Source organism: Ochotona princeps, chromosome 3, assembly GCF_030435755.1.
Source record: "Ochotona princeps isolate mOchPri1 chromosome 3, mOchPri1.hap1, whole genome shotgun sequence".
In the NCBI taxonomy this organism is placed as follows: domain Eukaryota; kingdom Metazoa; phylum Chordata; class Mammalia; order Lagomorpha; family Ochotonidae; genus Ochotona; species Ochotona princeps.
Window position 1 is genome coordinate 109,867,656 of NC_080834.1, and position 26,045 is coordinate 109,893,700.

At 39.3% G+C, this 26,045-nt stretch overlaps 1 protein-coding gene across 2 annotated transcripts in view; it reads left to right on the forward strand.

Moving 5' to 3' along the window:
- LOC101531522 (ganglioside GM2 activator-like) overlaps positions 1-21,465 on the forward strand; it is a 73,812-nt gene extending 52,347 nt beyond the window's left edge. For both annotated transcript variants that reach the window (XM_058661305.1, XM_058661306.1), the window contains exons 4-5: positions 13,971-14,569; positions 21,277-21,465. In XM_058661305.1, the coding sequence (XP_058517288.1) occupies positions 14,002-14,569; positions 21,277-21,302 (594 nt within the window). In that variant the 5' untranslated portion in view covers positions 13,971-14,001 and the 3' untranslated portion in view covers positions 21,303-21,465. The remainder of the gene's footprint in view (positions 1-13,970; positions 14,570-21,276) is intronic.
- The last annotated feature ends 4,580 nt before the right edge of the window (positions 21,466-26,045 follow it).

The window sequence follows — 26,045 nt, forward strand, 5'->3', positions numbered from 1 at the left end:
AAGCCTAAACAACTGTCACCCACTCTAATTTTGTTTGCACCAGTAGGAATAATCAGCCCAGCCTGGCTTTTCCCTGAGCTAGTCCACATGAGGTGCACAGGTGTTGTAGCCCTGCTTAGTCTGGTCTGCCCCCGTCCCAGCTCACGCTCTCCAGTGGGAGTAGCTGTCCAGCAAGGGAACCCCCCTTATTCCCCCTGCCAGATGTGCCCCCTCCCTTCCTGTTCTTTCTTACCACAGATCTTTGTCCGACTACTGTCTGAATAGTTTGCACACTCACCAAGCGCTGCAGAGTAGAGTTGAGGGCAATCTGTTTGTGTTTCTAGCCCAAGAACCTGTTTTTACTTAGGGAAACCTAGTCTCAGTGCCATCATGTCATGTATTTAAGGTGCCTCCACATGCAGCCATGTGGTCCCCAGTTTGAACTCAGCTGGTCCAATTTGCTGCTGCCGTAAGAGTTCTCAGAATCACCTTGACAGGTTGTCTTCTGTTTGCTTTCTTCCATCGTCTTAACAATTGAAAGCTACCTATTTTAAAAAGTAATGCAATTTCACAACAGTTTCTAGGGTATGTAATTCTAGAGCCTCTTGGAGGTGTTTTCACCGGAACTACTTGTAATCATGTTGTCTTGTTCTTGATCACTCTGTGCTTGACACTATACTGAGTGCACCATGAGTGTAATTTCCTTTAACCTTCACAGCTGTATTATAAGAGTCTCATAGGGGTTAAGTCCTTCAGGTGACATTAATGTTATATCTTACCCAATTCAATTACAACCTTGACTTTAGTATTCTAGAGGAAACAATGAGGAGGAATATAATTTTCCATAAAGCAGCAATCCTGACTAATTTAACCGAATCCAGAAAATAGATTGAAATGCAGTGCTCTTTACTCTGAAGGGCAAGTGATATTGATAGCTGCACACAAGGGATAGATATTTTGCTAAAAAAAAAAAAATAGTTGTAAAAAGTTGTTTAAAATTCAGCTTGTTGAAAGTTTGAGCTCAGGAGAGGTATTATGTGCATGATTCTAGGCAAAACATCTATTGAGGCGTGCAGCCTTACATGTTTATTACAAGTGATTGACTCTCTGGAATTGAAGCTGGTTACTTTCCAGTATAGCCTGGCATGCTATCTCTTCTTATGGAGCAATTGTACCTACTATCCAGCACTCAAGTTCCATATAAGATCCCGTAATAGGTACTTTGGACACTTATTTTTATTGTGACAACTATCGAATTATGTTGAAAGTTGCTTCACAAAGTTCATGGTGAATGAAATTTAAAAATTATTTGAGTGCAAAAATGTGTGAAATCTATATACATGAGGTAATCTCCAAAAAGTTATGGAATGTGTATTTTGAAGCAACTATCTCTGGATTTCAAAATCTTTTCTATGATAATAAACTTGTTTTTTATCTTATTTTAAAAATACTATTTGAGAGAGAGATAGAGATACACACAGAGAGAAATACATACACAGAGAGAAATACATATACAGAAAGAGAGAGAGAGAGAGCTCTTATCCATTGGCTCACTTCCCAATTGATCACAATGGCTGGGACTGCGCTGGGTCAAAGTTGGGAGCCAGGATTCTCCTTCAGGGTTTACCACTTGGATTTCATGGAACAAATTTTTTATTGTAGCCACAATTGCTGCTTCCAAGTGTTCATATTGTTAGAAATAAGGGATAGGAAGTCAGAGTTGGGTATAGAATTCAGGTACATAATGTGCGATATGGATGTCTTACTTTGAAATCTTAAATATTGGACTAAATGTCCACCATTAAGCTCATTTTCCAGTGTCATTTCCTTTGAGTTTTCTAAAGTAACTTCACAGAATATCAAGACGTGAAGGAGACCTAATGCTGGCATAATAGCAAGTGATAGGACTAACATTTGTCCACGATGTGGCTGGCTCCAGGGCCTCTCCTCATTACACAGATCAAACACTACATTCAGCCCTTGTTATTTCTGTGTGGTCCACTTGGTCCCCACAGCTGCTCAGTAGTAAGAATTTGTTTGGAAGCTCCTGGCTATGACTAAAAATTTGAAAAAAATCAGGAATTCCATAACTGTTGATAAAAATCGATCTTGCACGCAATTCTATAAAGAAGGTTATTTTGGTAGTTCAGAGTCAGATATTGAGTGAGTCCTATTTTTAGCCTGTAGGGAAAACATTTTTGATGAGACTCTTCAGGTATCATAGGGCATCAAACGGCAAGAGGCAGGGAAAGGGCATCTTTGCCTAGAGTGCTGGATCTCTTTCTCTTTCTTTATAATGTCTTGAAGATTCAATCATGAGGGCCCAGCTCTAATGACCAAATCCAATACACTCACTAAAGGCTCTGCTTCTTCAAAAAGACAGTTGGGTTAAGTTCCTATCATTAGCAATCTTTGTGGATCAAACTTCCGCATAACTTCAGGGAGCCCGACTTTATTCAGATAGCAAATTGTTTCTTACCAGTAATTGCTGGGTGAGTAACATGGCTATGTAGATGCATCCATCTAACAAGTACAAACAGTTTATATGCCATCTGGGGCAGAAGTGCACAAACATAGACAAACACACACAGAGCCACAATTAACACATATTTCTTTCAGAAAATATTCAAAAATTTTAAGGCACATGTTTGCATATGTGTGTATATATGCCTATAGATCATATGTATCTACATTTTGTCTTCATAACTGACCCATGAAGCAAGTTTCATAGGTCCTAAGTTAGAGAGTGAAAGTGGAGACTGAGGAAAGCTGCACATACAGCAAGGATGTTAAGGTAAATCTCAAGTATCTAAGTTGGTTTCTTTCCACTGTTCTGCTTATCACATAACAGCATGGCTTTCAAATGTATGGCATAGTACCACCCATTTATAGTGTGGTGTTCAGAAAAGGGCAAGTTCCTGCAGGCTAGAACAGCAGGTTCTTACTGATGGGCTAGACTTGAATAGACAGCTGAGGGAGAGATGTATTAGAAGGAGGAGATGTGAGGAGAATTTAAAATAGAAATATGAATCAGATGTGTTCATGACAATATATTAGCCAAAGTGAAAGGAGTAGAGAACTGGTGTCAAGCAGAGGTTGAAGAAGATTTAGAGCGGCAGTTGGAGTCAGATTATGGAAAACCACGGAGGCCAGTTTATCAAACCATGACCTTCACTATGTCTGTGAACTCCCCGGGAGGCAAAACAACATCTTGTCCCTGCCTCTTTTCTGCTTCCCTTCAGCCAAAACAAATGATTTTCTCATTTTAAAGGTCAGTTTAAGTCTCTGGAATGGAATCATTGACTGTACTGATGTGGATGCTCTCTCTTTTAGGATTGCCTAGAGCATTAATCTTTGTCCTGCAAAACGTATCACTTAATAAGGTTCTTCACTTTGTCTTTCTCTAATTGTTATAAGTGAGGTTTATCTTTTGACTTCTACCAGGAAATCACTTCTGGAAAGCTAGGACTGTGTCTTATTATTAGAAGCTGTTGAGGCTACCTTAAAAAATGCAAAATATAATGCAAGTATAAAATATAATTGAGTACAAACAATGAGGAGAAGTATAAATGGTTGGTGGAGAAGTAACACAGATATGCAAAATTTGGGAGTGATATTTGCTACGGGTACTGGGAAGAAAGTGAGTAAAGACTGTAACTTAGTTCTTACCCTGGAAGATGAGTAAAGATATACATCATGTCCATAGACAAGCTTCAACATGGAAGTAGCTACTTAGTATTATGTAGTTGGGTGAAGAAAGTAATTTTACAACTATCAATTCATTATCTCTCAGATCCAAGTCCACTGTTTACTGCCTGGTATATGAAACCGAATTATACCTTAAATATTTCTCAGTTCCCGTCAAGCATGGTGTCACTTTGTAGGTAAAATGCCCTGGAGAGTCCTTTCCGGTGAGTTCTCTGGGTGAGGACTGGGTTCCTCTTCTAGGTTCTGATCCTTTCAGACAGCCCCTGAAGGACATGCCAGGCCTAGAAAGAAAGGAAAAGAAAGGAAAAGGAAGGAAGGAAGGAAAATGATTTTTGCATTTACTGATTCACTTCTCAAACACCTACTAGTGCTACAGCCAAGCCAGGCTAAAACATGGAGTCTAGAACTCTGCCCAGCTGTCTCACGTAAGTAGAAGAGGCCCAAGCACCTGAACTGTGGTTTCCTTGCCTCAGGATGCATTAATAGGAAGTTGAATCAGAGCATAACCCATTGCCAAAAAAAATGCTGCCCCATTTCATACCGTTATCTGTAGGAAGTTCCAATAACATTCTAGAAAGCATTTTCCCAACTTGTTTAGTTTCCATCTGTGGATGCTTCCCCTGGCAACTCTCAGACAACTTGATATTAAATTGCAAAGTTCAGCACCTTCCAAAGGACATTTCCCTGGCACCTTCATGGTTGGCTTCACTGTACATCATGAGGTGTAACATCTCCCTGTGGATGGCTGTTCCTGGCATCATCCCTCTAGGGTGACTTCCAAGAAAATTCAGGGTGCTACACAGAGTACAATCTCTGAAACCTCAGGGAACAGTTGCTTAGTGAGTGCTTCATCTGAGGCATGTTTCTGAAGGTGATTTATACTAAATAGCTCCAGAAGGTTTTCACAGTGAGTCCCCTGCTGCAACACCTCAACACACTGTCAGGCCATGAAGAGATCTCAGTCTCATGCTTAGAAACAAGGCCCAAATGATGCCCTGGTGTGGAGGCATCTTCTCTATTCCTTCCCTCTTTGGGTCCTCTACCACATCCCCAGAGGACAACAATTGCTCTGCACATCTGCTGCAGTTATATTCTTGAAAATACTCTTTACCCTTCAGTATATAGCATCCTAATAATTAAATTCTCTGCTCTACATAGTAAAGTTTTGATTTTGAATTTCCCTGTACAACTCACCATGTGGATCTTTTTTCCTCACAGAACCCTGACTGCAACAAGTGGTGAAAGGGTTAAGAAAAGAGCAACCATTGCCTATTCCAGCCAGCCTTTACCATTCATCCCTGTTCCCCAAGGGCATTGCATGTGTATCAGGCCACACATTTCTGAAGAATACAGTTGGTATTTCTTTGTATCTCAAATGTAAGCTATCTGTTCTTATACTTTTGCAACCATTCAAATAATGACACAGCTATCATGTTTGGTTAAATCAGTAATTATTTTCCTATAGTGATATAAATATTATTAATCTTTCAGGTAATTTATGCTCTAGTATCACATTCCCTTTCTTGTCTGATTCTTTAAAATTTTTAGTTTTGTAGGTAATAATTATCTTTTTGCTTAGAATTCACAATATCTGTTTCTATTGTTAGAGGTCTCTAGCAGAGCTGGCAAACATCTATCAATAGTGTTTTCATATGTGCAAAGAAATGAGTGCATCTTTTAAATTCCTTTCTCTACAGAATCAGTGTAGCATTAATTTTTTTTTTAAATATTTATTTTATTTTATTTTTTTTTAAATATTCATTTATTCATTAATTACATTGCATTACATGACACAATTTCATAGGTACTGGGATTCCCCCCCCTTCACCCCAAACCCTTCCCCCATCATGAATTCCTTCACCTTGATGCATAACCACAGCTCAAGTTCCGTTGAGATTCCCTAATTAAAAGTTTACACCATACAGAGTCCAGCATCCCACTTGTCCAGTTCAAGTTCAACCGCCTCTTAGGGAGGCCCTCTCAGGTTTGTAGGCAGAGCCAGCAGAGCGTCACCTCGATCAATTAGAAGCACCAACATATCATCAGCAACAGTCCAGGTATGATGAGGCTGGTGCAGAGTCCACTGATTGACATAGTCCATCTTAGAGTTTCCCCTTGTCCAGTTTTCCGCTGCAAGCATAAAGCTGAGGTGGTTGATTCATCTACTCCATTTTCCATCTTTTTTTGATTAATGCTTTGATTCCTCCATTTTGTTCAGGGGAATCCCCCTAAAAAAAACTTTGAGGCATTCCCAGTCCAGGCTCCTACATGTACTACTAGTAAGCACAGTGCCCGCCACAGTCCATCACTCCGATCAGCTGATGGTTTTAACCCCTGGGTTGGTTCTCTTCTGAGCCCCGACCTCTATTGGAACCAATGAGTATCGCATCTCTCCCCGGCTCTGCCCATCACACTCTTGTCCCTCACCTAAACCAGTGGGAGGAGTGCTGGTCGGGTGTTGCATTCCCTGCTAGCACAGGCCATTTCACCTTGGCATTTTGTGTTTTGTACTGTTTTTTTTTTTTTTTTTTTTTTTTTTTTTTTTATCGCAACCAAACCTGGCCAGGCCCCCACACAGTTTCAGCACTTGGGCTTGCCAGTGGATGACGTGAACCGACTCAGCCTGGTCTGCCCCAACCCGAGCCAAAGTGTAGCATTAATTAACCATAGTATTTAATTTAAAATCCTGATATTGATCCTCCCCAGTGGGGTGACTGTGTAAATACTTCCTGTTGTATGTACTTCCCTAAAAATGGGAGAATTGAAGTATGTCTCCAAGAGGAATACTCTAACTCTTTCAATTGAGTATTCCTAATTTATCTATAAGTTACAGCCTCTGCTCTAGGATGGTGAACTTCCTGGTATTAGGAGATCATAAATCAGTTTAATTCAGGAGTGTGTGTTACACCCAGGTACTTTTTAAAGATGTCATGTTTTCCCCCAAAGTCATCAATACTAATAGGAAAACAAATACTATTTGTCTCTGCTCTTAGCCTATTCACACTGATCAAACCCATCTAAACACTCACATGAACTATATATAAACACTGTTAGTCAACATGACCTTAATTATATATGTAATATTCAATTATACATGAATATATATTCATATGTATATTCAAGGTTTATTTATTCATTTGTAGTAGTTATGTAAAGAAAGAGAGGAGCACAGAGAGACTGAGACGCAGAGAGAAAGAGAGATATTACGTCTTTTGTCTCATCCTCTAAATGGCTGTGTTAGCTGGAGTTGTGACAGATCAAAGGACAGGAGCCTGGAACTCCATCCAGTTCTCACACATGGGTGGCAGCGGCCAGGTACTTGGACCATCTTTGGTTGCTTTTCCAGATTCATTAGCACGGAGGTAGATTAGAAGTGGAGCAGCCAGGACATGCATTACTGTCATTTGAGATGCTAGTCACAAGAGCAGTTTAGTCTGCTGTGGCACATTCCAGGCCACAATTATAGCTCTTAAAGTTGTGCTAAACACCTCATAATTGCAAGTATTATGTTAAATGATATGATAATTTATTTTAAAATTGAGGCTAATGACTTAATACTATGTAGTAGAAGTTATAGGCTCAAAAAAGAATGAAGACTTGTTTACCCCATATGTTTATGTATTTAGCAATACCTTTTTTAAAAAGATCTATTGTTATTATTATTATTTTTTAAATTAGGAAGTCAGATTTTACAGAGAAGAGATAGAGAAAAACAGATCTTCTATTCGCAGACTTACTCCTCAAATGGCCTCAATGGCCAGAACTGAGTTGATTCGAAGCCAGGAGCCAGGAGTTTCTTTTGGGTCTTGTCCCACATCTTTGGGTCATCCTCTACTGCTTTTCCAGACCACATGCAGGGAATTGGATGGGAAGTGGGGCAGACAGCACATGGGCCATGAATCAGTGCCCATAGGGGATCCTAGCCTTATAAGGCAAGGGCTTTAGCAACTGAACTACCATGATGGGCCTACACCTTTTAAGAATATTTTATCAATTTATTTAAAAGGTATAGTTAGATATAGAGAGAAGGAGAGACAAAGCGAGATCTTTCATCTGCTGGTTTACTCCCTAAAGCACCTCGCTATCTGTTGCTGGACCAAGCCAAAACCAGGAACTAGGAGCACCATCTGGGTCACCCGTGTGAGTGCAGAGACCTAAGAAATTGGGCCCTCCTCTGAAGCTTTTGCTAGTTGCATTAGCAGAGAGTCGTACTGGGCACTGAACAGCTGGGAATCAAACTACTACTCTTATAGGACGCTGATGCTGCATAATCCACTGTGCCACAATGCTGACCCCAGCAAACACATTCTAAATGTTTGTATCTCACATACTTTTCTGGCTACAGGGGAAACAATAGTGAGCAAAGCACACTTCTATGGAGTCACCATTAGCATAGAACAATAATGTCAAATGATTCCATGATTAAATCTGTTTGCAATACGGGGAAGTGATACAAGTTCTTACATAGGGGTGTGAACTTGTAAGAAAGAATTTCACATGGGTGCCAGCCAGGAAAGTTCCACACATAAATTATCCTTGAGCTGACACCTAAAGGATGAGTAAGAGTTCATGAGGCAATAGAGGAAGGAATAGAATATTCAGAGAACACAGTATAGGAGGAGTCAGTATGGCAAATTCATGGGACACAAAGGCCTGTGTGTGACTGGGAAGCTGGTTGCAAGTGGGGGGCGATATACAGTGGGACCAGGGAGGTAGATGACAGGCAGACATTGTACAGCACCTCGCTGCTCTGTTGAGTGCTGTATTTATCTTCCATTCCAAGAGAATGGAAGATCACTGCAAATATTTAGTGATAAGGAAGGGAGCTTCAGACAGCTGCTGAGGTCTGTATCTTAGACAATGTCTCTCTAAGTAACCATAGAGAAAAGGAATATAGGGTGAAAATGAAGGGTCAAATTCAAGTGTTAAATTCAGGAAGATATTAAGGCAGAATTAAACATTTCAACCAAGATTTTTCTCTCAGTTTAACTGATGACTGCTTTGTCTTTAAAGGAAATGATTACGTCCCAATCTGCAAGTGTTGCAAGCTTGTGCCTTGTCATATCCCAAATATTTTTTCTTCTTTATTGACTGGTTATGTTGCCAGCTCCTAGACAGTCTTGCTGTAAACAACTGAAGCTTTGTGATATAGGATAGTAATTGCAATGTAAAATCCAAATCCCTCCCTCCAGTCACAAACTGAACATGAATTCCAAATGGCCAGTCAACTGCAGAATGTGAATGGAGGCATGGTTGGACTAGGATTTTATATCTCCTTGATGAACAAATTGGCTTACCACACATTCAGTCTGATTGTTTGCCTCTCAGCCAATTGCTAAGACAACAGAAAATTGCAAATCTGCTTAGCCCGTCAATTTAGTTATGCCATGTAGACTTGATAATAAAATCTGTTTCCAATTATCTCCGTAAAATGTAAACACATAACATTTTTGAAAACATTTCTTTCATCTATCTGAAAGTGAGAACAAGATTAAGAAAGAAGTCATTGGGAAGAAGAGAGTGAGAAAAACACGTAGGAAGATGAGAGAGAGAGAGAAAGAGAGAGAGAGAGAGAGAGAGAGAGAGAGAGCAAGCAATTGTTGTCTGTTGCCTCCGAAGTGCATTATCAGGAAGATGGATCAGAGCAAGAGTAGCCAGGACTTAAGACTAGGCTTTCTGATATGAGATGTGGACTGTCCAGGGGGAGGATTAACTTGTTACATCACAAATGGCGGCCTGAAACATATTTTATGGTACAGTGTAATTATGCCCAGATTCTTTCATAGTGACGTAAGTCCCTCTTCTCATTTCTAGCCCCCGATACCCACTGATTTGTTTCCTTTTTATTCATAAGTTGTGGTTTAGTCATAAACTGAAATGCTAGGCAGTACTGAAAATAAAGTTACTATTTAAAATAATGTGACTTAACCTCAGAGCCTGGTGGTGAGAGAAAGTGTAATTTTGCTATTTTTTTTTTTTTGCTAGCATTCCATGTGGGTGTAGATTTGTGTCCTGAATGCTCTGTTTCCAATATAGCTCTCTGCTAATGGCTTGGGACATCATCGCTCTGTATATGAGTACTGGTCTAAGTATTGACTGCTCTACTTCTGACCCAGTACCCTGCTAATATTTTAAAAAGCAGCAGAAATTGGCTAGTCCAAGTACTTGGGTCCCTACTACCCATGTGGGAGATGAGAATGGAGTTCCTCACTCTTGTTGGTCTTGACCAGCCCCTGCTTTGTGGTCATTTGGGCAGTGAACCAGTGGAATAAAGATCTTTCTCTCTTTCAGACTTAGTATTTGAAATTTTAAAATAGTAAGTAAATCTTAATGAAAACAGAAAAGTATGCTAATTACCATTTAAGGAGGTAATCCTATTTAGATACATTGATTTGAATCGTAATTTTTGGGTACCAATTTTGTGTTTGCTTGGGTGACAGATAAGAAATCTGATCCTGTTCCATACATACTTATTTCCCTGTGGATTCTAAAACAGGTTCTGACGTTCTCAGCATCCCAACCTCGAGAGGAAATGACACATATCTGAGCAACAGGTTTGGTCAGGCATCAACTGGGGAAAGATTCTGGGAGAATTTTCCCTTTTCCTTAGAAAAAAAAAAAAAGACAAATGCAATTAGTCCATGGAGCAGCAAGCCAATGCAAAAAGCAACAGAATAAACAATAATCTTTTGTGACGTTATTGGTCAATTAAAGCAGCAATGTGGCTCCCCATATCCAAATATTTTCTTCTATAAGAAAATAGATCCGAGTCAGTTTTGTTAAACACAGCATTCAGTCTCCCTTACTTTCTCATTCTCCGTTGCTTCACACACTCTCTCTCACACACACAAAGAATATTCAGAAAGTGCATATTAAAAGAAAATTAGGCGTGAATTTCACTTTTGTAGCAAAATAAAATTATTTTGCATTTCACTTTCTTTTTTCTTTTAAAGATTTATTCATTTTTTATTACAGCCAGATATACACAGAGGAGGAGAGACAGAGAGGAAGATCTTCCATCCGATGATTCACTCCCCAAGTGAGCCGCAACAGGCCGATGCGCGCCGATCCGATGCCGGGAACCAGGAACCTCTTCCGGGTCTCCCACGCGGGTGCAGGGTCCCAATGCATTGGGCCGTCCTCGACTGCCTTCCCAGGCCACAAGCAGGGAGCTGGATGGGAAGTGGAGCTGCCGGGATTAGAACCGGCGCCCATATGGCATCCCGGGGCTTTCAAGGCGAGGACTTTAGCCGCTAGGCCAGGCCGCCGGGCCCTGCATTTGCACTTTCTACAAATACTTAATAGCTGCGTGTGTGTCTTTTTCTAATATGTTGTCGCAGTGAATACTGCATGCGGTTAAAACACAAGTACACACGTATCTTTCTGCTTCTAAACTTATCTAAAGAGAAACTGCACACTAACAACCAGAAGCAACAGGAATTTTCCAGTTCAGTTATAAACTTAGGAGGTCACCATCTTTTATGAACTCTATTGTTGACAGAATTATTGCAATGCCTGTATGCTGGTGTGCATATTGACATACGTGGGCTCAAGCTTCTCAGAAATAACCAGACTCGAATAAAATACAAGTTAACATCAAATTTTTGAACATAAAAATAATGTACACAAGGAGATAGGGCTTAGAAAAAGGGCCATAGGAAATAGATCTTCACACCCTGTTTCAGGATTATTTCTTAAGCTCCTCAATTATCAATATCCTGACAGTCACTCTCTAGAACTGAGTTGGCAGAAAATACTGCTTATTGTCCCTGAGATGACCTGCAGCCCATTTTACAAACTTTCCATGACTGAAGGTATTCCTTCTATTCTGCACTTGCCATTGTGACACTTCTGAAAGTTTGTTAGAATATGAGAAAATGGGCAGTCACCTAGTTGTTGCTGGAAATCTTTGCCCCTTTCCTGGATGCTTCCACCCAAACATCACCTCTGTGACTCCAGGTCACATAAAGGGACGCTCCAGAAACTGATAGGCTGCAGCTCATTTTGAAGCATATAGTCCTGGAGTGTAGGACTTTATTTTGCCACATGATCCAGCTTTTACCTGTGTCCCTTCTGCAAATTCTTTCTTGTGCTGAAGATAAGAACCTGAATCTACACATTCTGTGGCAAAAGGGTTTGAACCTTAGTTGAACAACCTAAAATCAAAATTCTATGACTGAAGAAAATTTTGAGCAGGACAACTTTTTTTGAAGTTTTTGTTTTTACTTGAAACTCAAAGTTACAGTGAAAAGAGGAGATGGAACAGGAGAGAATCAAAGAAAAAGAGAGAGTAGAGTGCGAGTCTGCCCCAGCCAATTTGCTCCTAGATATCCACAATGCCCAGCACTGGGCCAGCTCCAAGGCAGGAGCCAGGAATTGCATCCTAGCCTTCCAAGTAGACATCAGCCTCCTAAACTTTGGGCCATATTTGTTCACTTTTCTCAGTCCACTAGCAGGTGACTGAAAAGCAGAGGAGCTGACACATGAACTGGCAGCCACATTGGATCTTAGTGTTGTAGGTAGCAGCCCTGCCCTCTCTACCACCATACCAGCTTTGGAAGATAAACCTTAAAGAAAATACGTTCCAGGATTTCCAACGTCAAAAGACAGAAAAGTGTTCTTTCAGGGCTTTGTTCCTTATTCTCTAGATTTCACACCGGGAAAACAGTTGTTAGTTTATCTTTAATCAAAAATCGGAATCAATTCATTCAAGAACTTTCCTATATATTCTACACTGTTTAAAACTCCCTGAAGAAATAAACTCACTTGAGAAAAGCTGTTCCTGCCTGTGTGAGAAGTATTTTGGATACTTAGGCTTGTTAGGCTTAAAATAATGCAAGAGGCAAAGACAGTCTATGGTGTCTTCAATATATAGCTGTACACCTTTGGACAGATGAAAGGAAAAAACTAATAAAAAATTTAATGAAGCCCTTGTGAAGCTTATTTTAGTAATTCTGGGATGAGATAAAACTCCATATACTATCAACCGTGTTCCATCAATAGCAGCAACCAAGAAACACTCCAATGTGGAGATGATCATGGAAAATGAATGGGGACAATTATAATATCTTTATACTTAAAGTCCACAGATTCTATTTTTAATGAATATTAGTACATTTTTGGTAGTGTTGAGATGCTATGTCAAACATTCCATGTGGTTTTGTATCATGCTGCACTACTCCAAAAAGACTACGAAATGCACATCTTTCCAGTTGTTTTTCCCGTTGTACAGATAAGGAAGCAGCTATGGAGGTATCAGGTCATTTGCAGATGGCTGTGCAAATGAGATAAAGCAATGATTCGAATCCCAGCAGTCTGACTGCAGGGACAGAGCGTTTAACCGCTCCTGCTTGGCAGAAGGTTGGAGATGGCCACACAGCCTGTGTTGAACTAATCCACCTTATCCAGCTTTACACACAATGTATCACAATCTCCAGAGGGCAGATTTTCTAGAAGGTCTAAACCAACTTCAGTTTGCCGTAACACCAAGCATATGGCAATAATATAGCATGTTTTGTACAGGGTGGTTAATGGAGAGTTGGGAATGCTTGAGCTGCAGGTCCTGTCGTTTGTTCCTAAGTCTTTGAACTTGTGTCAGTGAATTTGTATTCTCTATCCTTTGAAAAAAAATTCCTCAAGTATTAAAATTTTAGGCCTCCAAACCTAATGAATTCCAAACACATTGTTTACTCCCAGGGTCTTCCTACATAGTTTGAAGTCATCCTAACAATTTGGTAAAATTGAGGCCAGTAGATAAATATATCGCACCCTCACCTAGTGATGATCACATATATTGGTTTCTTCTTAGTTGCTGCAGATAAAATAATTACATTAGAATATAGGTATTCAGGTTTAATATTATTTAATTTTTCAACCCGAGAAGTTTTAACAGAGAAGCTGGGTGGGTTCTTTGCTCAGTTTAGTACAGAAGAAAAAGGCAGTGATTGGTTGCAAAGTGACATGTAAACACAGAAGAAGGAAAAAGAAAGCACCTCCCAGGAGGGAGCCTGAAGATGGATGCATCTTGAAAGGAGAGGGGAAGAGGCTTTAAGTATTCCCTGACTCTTCCTTGTCTGGGCGGGAACCTATGGGGAAGAGGTTTCCCACTGGCGTTCTCTCAACCAGTTAGGAAAGGGCTGGGCAATTCTTGTACCATCCATTTAATGTGTGGCCAAGATTTTAGCGGGCTTGGATGGTCTCAAGAAGTAGCAGGCACATTGAGATGAGTTTTAAGTTGTATCTACACCTCAAGTAACGCTCTCTTGTAAACATCTATCCCACAGTGGGTATCGCTGCTCAGAATCTGCCTTCGCAATGCACCCTCTGATGCGGACTGCGTCCGTCATTGCTGTCACTTTGTTTCTTGGTGGGGCAGTCTCCGTGGACGCTGACCACAGCCACCTCAGTAGCTTTTCCTGGGATAACTGTGATGATGGGAAAGATCCTGCAGTCATCAAAAGTCTAACGCTGGAACCTGATCCCATTGTCATTCCTGGCAATGTGACCATCAGCGCTGAGGGCAAGACCAGTGAATTGCTCAGCTCTCCGCAGAAGGTGAAATTAACTTTGGAGAAGAAAGTGGCAGGCATCTGGATCAAGATCCCCTGTGTGCAACAATTCGGCAGCTGCACCTATGACATCTGTCATGTGCTGGACAATTTCGTTCGCCCTGGGAAGCCCTGCCCACAGCTACTAGAAACAAATGGGATTCCATGCCATTGTCCCATCGCAGAAGGCACCTATTCATTGCCCAGCAGCACTTTCACATTGCCTGCGCTGGTGCTGCCCAACTGGCTCGTCTCTGGGAACTATTACATTGAGGGCGTCCTGAGCAACGGCGAGCAGCGTTTGGCTTGTGTCAAGATCTCGGTCTCTGTAACGGGTAAGTAAAGTGGTACAGTCACAGCAGAGTAAAGGGTGGGGAGAAAGGTGTCCGCGTTCTAAGTCTTGGGCTTGTCAAAGCCGAATTTCAACAATTTACCATCCTTTAATCCTCCGCTATGCTCACCAAAAATCATTTTGTGACACATAGATTTTGGCAACTAATGACAAGTTGTCCCCACTGGGAGCTGCTCTATGGGGCAGGGTACAATGAAGAGGGCAGGCTCGTACCGGTTGCCTATATTTTCCACCAGCCTGTTCCACAGCAGCAACTTGCTGAACCACAGGCAAGTCCCATGATCTGGAATAATTTGAAACATGGCATGGCAATGAATCTTTTTTATTTGTTAAAAAAAATCTGCCTAACAAAATACTATAGATGCTTAGGAGAATAGTTTAGTGCGATTTCTCTGGCAAAGAAAACATAGGAGAAATTCATTTGCATCTAAATGCTGCAGATACGGGTTTTCAGGTGACATCATCTAGTATGAAGTCATGAGAGAGCAACTAGTAGAAACAGTGTTGGCTTCAGGCACGTACTGTCAAAAAGTATTCTAAGTGTATTCAAAGAGTTTCCTGGGATTGCCAAGATTACAGTGAGCATTTGAATATTAACTATCTAGAGTCAAATTAGAATCTTGGTTGGTAAACAGGTGTGTATAAAATTATGATGTTATTATTTCAACAAAAATGTTTTTGAGTTCTGGGGTTTGGGACTGGGTATTTAATTAGACTTACATGTTCTACTAATATAGCAAAGATTTTTGGATAAAATGTGAGTCATGTCTGTGAACCAATGGGCATTTTTGTTCACACATTTTGCATGAAATAAAACTACTGAAAATGACTTTAATTTGGGGGCATTTTTCTGAGTCTTGAAACAAATCAAGTCAATATTAGTCATGTCTAATTTGTTTTTCCTCCTAATATCTTGCTTGTTCTTCTATAATATTGATTAACTGCTTCATTAGGTGTTTGTATATCATTCTTTTCTCACTTTAACATCTTCCAAATAGAATTGGAACTGAATGCTGATTTTCTCCTATATTACATCTTTATTTTTTGATGTTCAAGGAATTGATAAATAAATAGACTTCCATTTTAGTGGGAGCAAATTCAAGAGACCTATATTTGTGTGTAGAGAAGTATCTAGCTAAATACTTTCAGCATGTAAGGTACTTATTGGTAATAAGACATTTCAGAAATCTTTGCTAAAATTTCCTGATCAATAAATAATATTTGTCATATTGAAAGCATAAATATTGAGGCTTGAAAAGAGCACATAGCTATTTGTGAAATAGTACCAAGTTGGTTGAAGGAAACATTTTCCTTTACATTGATTTGTTCATTCATTCATTTAAGGGAAATTTTTTTGCTGCCTCTCCAGTGTGTACTTACTCAGGCAGGCCCTGGGAGCAGCTCAGTAGGTTTGAGCATCCAGTGTGCACCTGCTCAAGTGAGCATTTAGAGTAGCTCACTGGATGCAAGCATCCAGTGCTCCTGAGAGTACATGGAACAGGAGTCAAACTTCTATCTTACGCGCAAAGTAAAAAACAAGACAATTGCATCTGTGTGTTTGGCATTACAAGTAAAAAATCATGTTACCACAGTGTAATGGCCTCCTTGAAGAAGTTGGCTAGCATGTTGATTTTTAGTTTTCATATTGGTAAAGCACATATATACCAGCATGCCTCCTTTAAGCTGAGGCTAACTAAGTTGCAATGATAATAATATTGAGTAGTTTAATACTTGTAGTTCCTATTAACCACAAAATGTAGAGTGGTATATAGATTGTAGCTCCAATGCTTTTTAGTAAATTCAGTTTTGTCTACAGGTATAAACTAATCAAAACAAATACCAGTGTGGCCTAAGGTAGATTTGGATAATCTTGATCAAGCCAATTTCAAAAATATGTTTTTGGGGCCTTGAGAAGGCACAGCAAGCTAACCCTCTGCCCTGTGACACAAGTCTCCCGCATGGGCTCTGGGTCATATCCCAGCTCAACCGTGGACATTGTGGCCATTCTGGATGTGAACAGGCGGATGGAAGTTCTCTCTGTCTCATTCCTTTGCTCTTTATAGAATCTGTTTTTCAAATAAAAATCAATGAATCTTTGAAAACAAGTTTTATTTATCCTGTTTAGAAAGATATCTTCTCACAGCTGACAGTAGTTTTAAATTTTAGAATTTCATCTTCTCAGATAGCTTTTTACAGTTTGAAGGCATAAGAGGGAAACCAGGTAACATAATTCAAAGATTTTTTTATTGTGTCAATATATTTCTTATTAATAATTCCAGCCCTATCATAAATAATTGGAATTTTAGAAACTTAAGAGGATCTTTAAGCCCGTGTAGTCCTATCACTTCTGTTCTGTGGGTTGTAGTTGTTTCAGAATCTCAGAATAGGGATTGAGTCTGTAAATTTGTGTGTACACTGATCATTTTCTTCAGCTGAATTAAAAAACCTCACATATATTGAAGAATATTTCTTACTAATTTTCAAGTTAACCTTAACAGTATTTTGAGCAATATTGAAAGAAGTTATTTAAAAGCACTTCTGAAGTCATAATCATGGTTTGACAATATTTTTCTAGCCAGTGGAATTTAAAATCTATTGGCAATTATATGGAGAAATTGTTCTGTCCAAGTATTAACACATAAGAACTACAGGTCTATGTTTTAAAAGTATTAGAAATGTATTTTTTTAGAAAGAACTATTTATTTTATTTGAAATGCAGAGAGGAAAGAGAGAGAGATTGAGAGAGAGAGAGAGAGAGAGAGAGAGAAAGAGAGAGAGATTGAGAGAGAGATCTCAGCTAGAAATTCACTCCCCAAATAATCACAAGTGCTAGGGCTGGGCCAGTTCAGAGCTAGGAACCTGTAACTACATGTGCTTCTTACATGTGGCTGATAGGAGCCCTGATATTTAGGTCATTGTCAGTGGACTTCCCAGGTACATCAGCAAGGAGCTGGGTTGGCAACAGACCTGAATCTTGAGCTGGCACTCTGAATGGAATGCCAGCCTGCACAGCAATGCTGGCCTGAAATAGTAGACACCTTAATGCCAAGAAAGCATATTGGAAGGCAGTAAATAGATCATAGATTTTATCATTTTGAAGACATGGGTAACTCTCTTTCCAAAGGTAGCCAAATATCGTGGCATGTCCTTTGTAGGGGCACCTGTGTTATTTCATATCTGCCTCATAGACATGTGTTGATTTATATTCTGAACGGATCATTATACTCAGTGCAGCCTACAGAAACTGCATGTTTATCACCACAGATAAGCCTTGGCTTCCCTTGAAGACTATTTACAGTAATAGTGAAAAGAAAATATGTGGAAAAGCTATAGGAAGATCTTGTAGAGTGTGTGGCCCTAGAAACTTGAATTAAAATCTCCTGGGGTATCCATTAAAATAGAGATCCTCAAATATCTCTCCAGTCCTATTGAATCAAACTGCCTGTAAGTAGCATCAGCAGATTCTCAGTTTCATTCTTCTCTTTAGTAATTCTTGTGGGTATTAACATTTAAGGACAATGGTAGTGGTAGGTGAGAGGAAGAAATAAATTCACTGTTTCAGCATAGACCTTGCGGCATTTTATCATCAGTAAAAGAAAGATTTTTCTGTATGTTATACCTCTATTGGTAAGAGGATAATTTGGATAAGACACCCACCCCTACATTTTCAGAGAACTGAGAGAACCAGCTAGCCTTACAAGTCATACGTCCTACAGGCAACAATCTCTGCATTGGATTTTCTTTTGTACTCCACAAACTTTTATGAGTCCCATTTAAGAGCCCCAGAAAACCTCCAGTGCAAGCAGAACAAGTTGTAGGGCACTGTTTAAGGGAGCCATATTCTCTGCTGAGCTTGACCAAAGTGAAAATGAATCATTCCCAGCAGGACAAGGGAGTCTTGCAGACAGGTACTGCCACACAGTCCACTCACCTCTGCATCAGCTCACTTTCCTTCTGATGACTGCAAAGGATCTATGTTTATTTATTATCTTTTATTGAGGAGAATATAATTCTTTCAAGAAACAAACTTAGAACAGAATATCCCCTGGTGTTCAGCTCATAGACTCTCAGTTACCCCTGGGAAACTATTTTTCTTTTGTTAAATGAGAGGAGCTGCTATTCATGAGTCCATACATGTAAACGCTAAGAATTATTACAATACTCAGGAAATGGGAGAAACATTTCCTTGTGAATTAATGTTTATTTCTAGGAGATCAACAAGAAATTTGATTCAAAGGAATACAACAGGAAGCAGTAGTCGCAAAATGTAACCAAATATACCAGAGTGGTCTACCTTAAATCAACTAAAACTGCTATTAAAGAAACAGATTTTAATTGCCATTGTTCATAAAATTATTCATTTTTATATACTAAAGCTCTTAGAGAGTGCATTAATGAAATCCAAATCAATCTAGTTGGAGCACAGGAAGCAATTGAAGTTTATAAGGAGAGGATGCAAGGAAGCTATTGTGTAAAAGTTTTCTCTGACTTAAGAATAAAAGCATTTAAATCATAGTAAGGTCTCCCAAGACAATAAGCACTGCCTTGCACAAATACAACTACTGCAACATTAACTTCCCAATGATTTAGATCAATCGTTGTCCTTTTGTTTGCATTTTCAAAGCGTTAATGTTTGAACACACCAGAAAAAATCAGGTTCTTTCATTTTACATGTAAAACTGTAAATACAGTATTATGGATAAATTATTTGTTTGAACTTTGTGCAGTGAGGAAGGGATAGAGCATGGCAATTATCAGCAATGAGTCCAGGTTTTGCATGGCAGAGTGGGTACAAATGAAATGGCACAGTGGATAATATTCAATGGTTGATCAATCTTATTGTCTGTCAAAACTTTGCTCAAATACAACTTTTTACTCAATTATTTTTCTATTTCTGTAATCACATGTCACATGATTTAAATAGTATTTTACACTTATCTTCTCCTTCCCAGAGTTAGTACGTATGTACTTGGGCGCATATTTTATCCCCAGTTATTCTCTAGGTTTCTTAGAGTGAATCCCATGCTAGCCCCACTGCCAGACCTTCTGCACCACCTAGTTAGTATATGCTATGCAATAAGGACAAAATAGTGAGTAAGGGTGCTTAGAACATATTAAACTTGAATATGTTGAATACATACAAATGTGTACCCAAATAAGATAGAAATAGTTGACAGTCCAGTGTGAAGGATTATCAAAAACTCCGTATAGATCAACACTGAGAAAGTTGTTGGAAGAAACCTCTTCATAATGGAAGAAAGAGTCTGGGATCATTAACTTGATCCAAGAAAATGGCCTTTAGGATTGCAGGAGTAGGTTCATTTGAAGAGAGCATGCCCAAGTACCTATGTAACTGTGTCACATAATACAATGTAATTAATGAAGTAAAAATAATAATAATAAAAAAAAAGAGAACATGCAGCTAGCCAGTCTTCCAGGCCCACTTCTCCGTGGACTCAAGTGTGAGTGCTTCCACTTGAGTAAAGATTAAAAGGCTCTTCTCAAACCCCTTAAAGCCCTAGAGCATCAGTAAGAATGTTAGGATAGCATGTAAAATGCTGGAGATCAAAATAGGGAGAAGCATTTTTTAAAAAAAAATTTCACTGGACAACAGAGTGAAGCTGCATAAATTATGATTCATGGATTGGTGCCAGTCTGAATTTGTCCAGGATGAGATAAGGCGTTTAGGTCCAAATGCACATCAACTGAGTTAAGGAGCTGTTTTACTCAGCTGACATTTTTCTTTTTGTGGTATCAAGATGTTCTTGATGAAGGAGGAACAGTGTACGTTTATATCCTGGCAGGTCTGCCTTACTCCCGGCAGGCCAGCCTTACTCCAGGTTAGCAGAGTGTGCTGTCTGCCATTTTTTTTTTTTTTTTTTTTTGCATCTGCTTAGTTCCAGAACATTCCTTGCAGTAGCAGGATATATACTACTAATAGATTTACTAATCAGGAGATTTATTTTGGGAGAATAAGCATGGTAATTCCTGGTTGAGAATTGTGATTCTCAGTAGAATATAACAGATATAGAATTAGTTTGGAATTGCTTGTAACATTATGTGAAATGTCTCCTGGGAACTCTCTAATGTAGTCAAAGGTTAATTTGTAGTGATAAAAAGCCACATATGTAATATAAGCTGGGATCACTGGAATATGGAATAGTACTGTGGCTTCTTGCAATCCTTTGATGACAGAACTCATACCATCGGCCTCTTCATTATAGTTTGCACCTTGTCTTATGTCCTTGCAGCACGAAGAGATGCTAAGAGAATGAGCTTACATGAGGGAAGGAAATTTCCTGTGATATGATAATGGTACAAATACAGATGCAGAGAAGATCAGTAATGAAATAGTTAAAGAGCAAATAAATAGGAAGAAAGTTGAGAGCTAAGAATATTAGGAAAATTAAGAAGAGAAGCAGATAGCTATTTTATATCTATCCATCTTTAAAGTCTATATGATTTTTGAAGGGGACAAGCCCATTTGGTTGGTATGTATCTATTTTTGCTATTTTCATAGCATGTAATCATAACATGTAAACAACAAAGCTTGAAAGTCCCTTGACAGTAATTTGTTTACTGAATAGTAATGAATAGTAGTATTTTAATAAGTCTACAAATCTTTTGAAATAAATAACTATTACTGGAATATGATCTTTTGAAGTTGATGGACACATTTTCTCCCTCCAGGTTCAAAGCAACCACCAAAAGGATAGCTGAATTTCTCAACTCTTCAGTTGTGGTCAAGATGTAATATTTAAGAATCAACAGAGGAAGCTTCTTAGGATGAGATTTTTATCATCAATATCACCTTTATTTTTAGCAACTGGTATTCATCAACTGACTATAAAATATTTATATGAAGCCTGTGTCCTCTGGAAGTGCTGTGGAAGTGCCTATAGCTCACTATGAATATGGAAATGCAAATGAAATGTTACATATTGTTATACAAAAGTAAAAAGTATAATTAAACTGTATCTACTGGCCTTCAAATTTTCTGTGAACCTTTGCATTTGTATAGTATCGAGCTTACAGCAGAACTTAGAACTCAGCAAATACAATTAAACAAATAAACATGTATATGTGTTCGAACAGTTGAACACAACATAGAGGGAATTAAGAATTCTTAAACCAGGCAGGTGAGCCTCAACATCTTCTCACTTCCTCCTCCTATATCACCTATTTTTACTCCAGTTGGATTTTTGTTGGAAGAGACTTCACATCTCTGCTGGTGAGAATGTTTGCTTCCCTAGTCACTCTTGTCATGCTTACAATTTGGGACATATGTGAATAAGAGCAGCCAATTCCTGCCTTTTTAGAGATCTCAGAGATGCAATAAAATTTCAAAAATCATGATAGGACTTACATATTCCTTGACAGACCATGGATTATATTATGACAAACCCAGGATAAATTGTAAATGTTGTAATCTGGCAAGCTTTGCCACCTAATACACTGTAGAATGGAATTGTTCACCCTTGGGAGAATGGTTGACAAGGAGCTGCCATTGCCCATCACAAGAGAATATTGTGTCACTTATTGATTGCCCAGATAAAGATTAAGCTTCAATATTCAAAGGATAATTTCTACTCAGTTTGAGCTGTTACTGAGAGTTTTGGCCTTCTCATCAGTGCCAGACCAAAAGAACAAGGACAAGATTTGAGGGTAAAGAAAAGTTTAATCTGTTACAGATGAAGGGGAAGTTGACCAATGAGTCACAAAAATTACTGAGCTACTGAAGGAGGATGCTTTGCATTTGTTTGCTTGTTTGTCTGTTTTTAAGTAAGTTAAAAGGAAGAGGAGTTCACCCAGTGAAATGAAGCAATTGTAAAACTTTGGTGTCAGGGGCCTGGCATGATGGCTCAATGGCTAAATCCTAACTTTGCAAGCTCCAGGATCCCATAGAGGGCACCTGTTCATGTCCCTGTGCTGCATCAATGAATTGCACTTGATTGTCATGCCAATCAGACAATCAGAGCAAGGTAAATCTTAGTCTCAACACCCATCGACCTCAAGAACCACCATGGGGAAAAGAGAAGGAATGTACTGCCACCAATGAAGTGATAAAACTTGGTGTCTGAAACCAAAGCCTTTTCTAAAAATATTTATTTCTGCTGGAAAGGTAGATCAGATTTATGGGAAGAAGGAAGAGAAGGAAAGAAAGATCTTGCATCTGCTGGTTCACTCCCCACATGACAGCAATGGCCAGAGCTGAGCCAACCTGAAGTCAGGAGCTAGCAGCTTCTTTCCAGCTTTCCACGTGGGTGCAGGGTCCCAAGGCTTTGGGCCATCCTTCGCTGCTTTCCCAGGCCATAAGCAGGGAGCTGCATAGGAAGTGGAGCAGCTGGTACATGGATGATAGCACTTACAGGTGGAAAATGAGCCAATTCAGCTATCATGCCAGCCACTGGCCACTGGAGTCTTATCAATTGGAAAAGCAGAGTGATTAGCATCTTGTAGGTAGGCATGAAGCACTTGCACTGTAGAAACTGGTGGCTCAGGTTCTATATCATATTTGCACCACTGTAAAGTTAAGAAAAAAAAGTAAGCAAAAACAATTATAATTGAAGAACGCAGTTTAATTACACCTCACAGATGAAGAAACTGAGATTAACAGTGGCAAAGTAACCAATAGCAAAGATCATACTACTGATCTTGTTTTTTTCCTCTTAGGAAGCTTGTTTGCTCTAAACAATTGTTGGAAAAGAATAATCTGAATGCCCCCTTAGGCAGCAGCACTGTGTACAAAGTGATTGTCTATACAACATGTAGAACAATAAAATCTGCACATTCATTTACTTTGTTCTAAATCCATTCTTCATCTGTTAAGTGAATTCCAAAACAACTGATTACACAGTACCTCTGTGCTAGCTCAGCGCTCTTTGTAACTTCAGCAGTTTGTGGGTAGGCTTCTAGACTCTTTTTTCAATGGGATTTTGCAACTCTTTTTACCCTCGAATTCTCAGGAGTTTACATATATATATTGCAAACCTTACCATCAAGGAAACAACAACTGCCTTATAAACATCAATCATTTTTTAATTTCCATGCTGGTATTGGTTTCAGGGGCCTAGGCACATTCACTTATTTTTAGGACTGGAGCTCATCCTCTTTTTTTACTAGGATGCCTGTAACTTATCTTGCTTTGACATCTCCCTGCCATCGAGCTTACAATACCTGACTTCTGGGTGGGTTTATGAGCAAAGCACCGACAGCAATTCCCATCGGAGTGAAAGCTACCTGTAGAATCCCCTATCTAATGGCTGTTAACTGGAATTACTTGTCTGCCACAGACTCCAGGCTGGTGGTTTGTGCATACCCAGGTGGGGATTGCAATGCACACATACAAAATAGGAACTAAATGAATTGAATAACATAAATCAAAGTGCAATTTTGAAATTCAGGCACTAATATCAATAACTTCTGTGAAAAAGTCCGTGGAGATGGATCAATATATAATATATCAGGAACACTCAAGGATATTTCAGTATTTAATGACCCCCAGCTCAATTCAAGCCTGAGTGATTCTGCATTCTCTAAACGTAAAAGAGCAGATACACCACCAATAACTTTCCTTATAGGGTAACATTACTTTCCATGTTTCATATTTGACTTTCAATTAAATGGTTGCACAGTTTACCTAATAGTAATAATTTTGGCTAAAACATTTCCATAAATGCAAGATTTAGTATTTTTACTCTTTGAAACTCCCTGGAGAATATTCACACTATGTTGCAAAAGGCTAAAGTGAAAATCAAGTTAATATGTTAAAAAAAAATCCGTACTGCACGTTCATGCAGTGGCTCAATTGGCTATTCCTCTGTCTGCAAGAGCTGACATCCCACATGAGTACTGGTTCGTGTTCTGGCTGCTCTGCTTCGCAAGCAACTCTCTGCTTGTAGCCTGGGAAAGCAGTGCAGGATAATACAAAGCCTTGGGACCCTGTACCCATATTGGAGACCCAGAGTGGGGTTTCTGGCTCCTGGTTTGTGACTTCGAATTGGCTCAGCTTTAGCTGTTGTGGCCATTTAGGGAGTGAATCAGTGGCTGGGAGATTTTTCTCTCCTCTCTGTAAATCTATCTTTCAATAAAAATGAGTAAAAATTTAAAATATGTGTACTGACTACCTCAAAATCAGAACATATGGCAATTATTCACTGAATGTGATATAGAACAATCCTCAAAAACTCACTGAAGATGTTACAAAGTCCACAAAACTGGTAATGCTTGCACAATGCACACAAAGTCCATCGCTGACATTGAGGTGGTGGAAGGAGACGTGTTTATTCTAAAGGGTACAGACAGATATCATCGAACTCCAAAGCTTCTAGAACGGTCCGGAATTCAGGTTCTTAGAAACTGGTTTTGAGGCTGAGAAGTGCACATTCAACTCCCATCCACGTTTGCGCGGTCAGCTGTACTTGTGGTCCTCCTTCAGCTGAGGAGGTTGGGAATGAAGCGTTCATTTTGGAATTGTGTGATGGTAAAGTGTCTTCATTATGTCTAAAGGTCACATGTGACAGTGACGTTCTGTTCTGAGCCTAGAGTTCCTGAAAAGGAAATGCCTCCAAGATCCAATATCAACATGAGATGCATTAGAGAAACAAATGAACTCCTTATTCATTTACTTATTTATATTTAAAAGGCAGATTTACAGAAAGAAGGAGAGACAGAGAGAAAGATCTTTCATCCACTGGTTCATTCCCCAAGTGGCCGCAATGGCTGGAGCTGAATCGATCTGAAGACAGGAGCCAGGAGCTTCTTCTGGGTCTTCCATATGAGTGCAGGTTCCCAAGGTTTTGGGACCCTCTAAGACTTTCCCAGGCCACAAGCAGGGAATTGCATGGGAAATGGAGTAGCTGGGACATGAGCTGGTGCCTGTGTGCATGCAGGACAAAGACATAAGCCACTAGGCCATTGTGTCAGGCCCTTTTATTTTTTAAAAATTATTATTTCCCATGACACAGTTTTGTAGATATAGGGATTCCCAGGTTTCATTCCTTTTTCTGCTTTCCAATTTTCCCCTCCCACCACTTCCCTCACTTATTATATCCTCTCTTTGAGAATATATGTATATACTGTTACTTTATATATGTATTTGTTTTGTATCTTACATGAAGGAACTCTTCAGCCTATTGAGTAGAGATTAGAATCCCATAGGGCAAACTTCACAGCTTTTGTAAATCATTTAAGCAATTTTAATAAGAGGCTGATCTTCAATGAAAAAGCAGATCAAGTGAAGTTAACAGAAGGACGCAGAGAGAACTTGGAAACTGGTATTTGATGGCATTCAGCATCTGCACTTACAGCACCTTATAGAGATTTGGTTGCACAAGCATTTTGGAGACCAAATTACTCAATTTTTTACAGTGAAAATTTCTACTTCTTAATCTGAACACTAAAGCAACTGTCAAATCCTATGTTGACCTGTGACTTGTGTGGGCCTGCTAGATATTTTG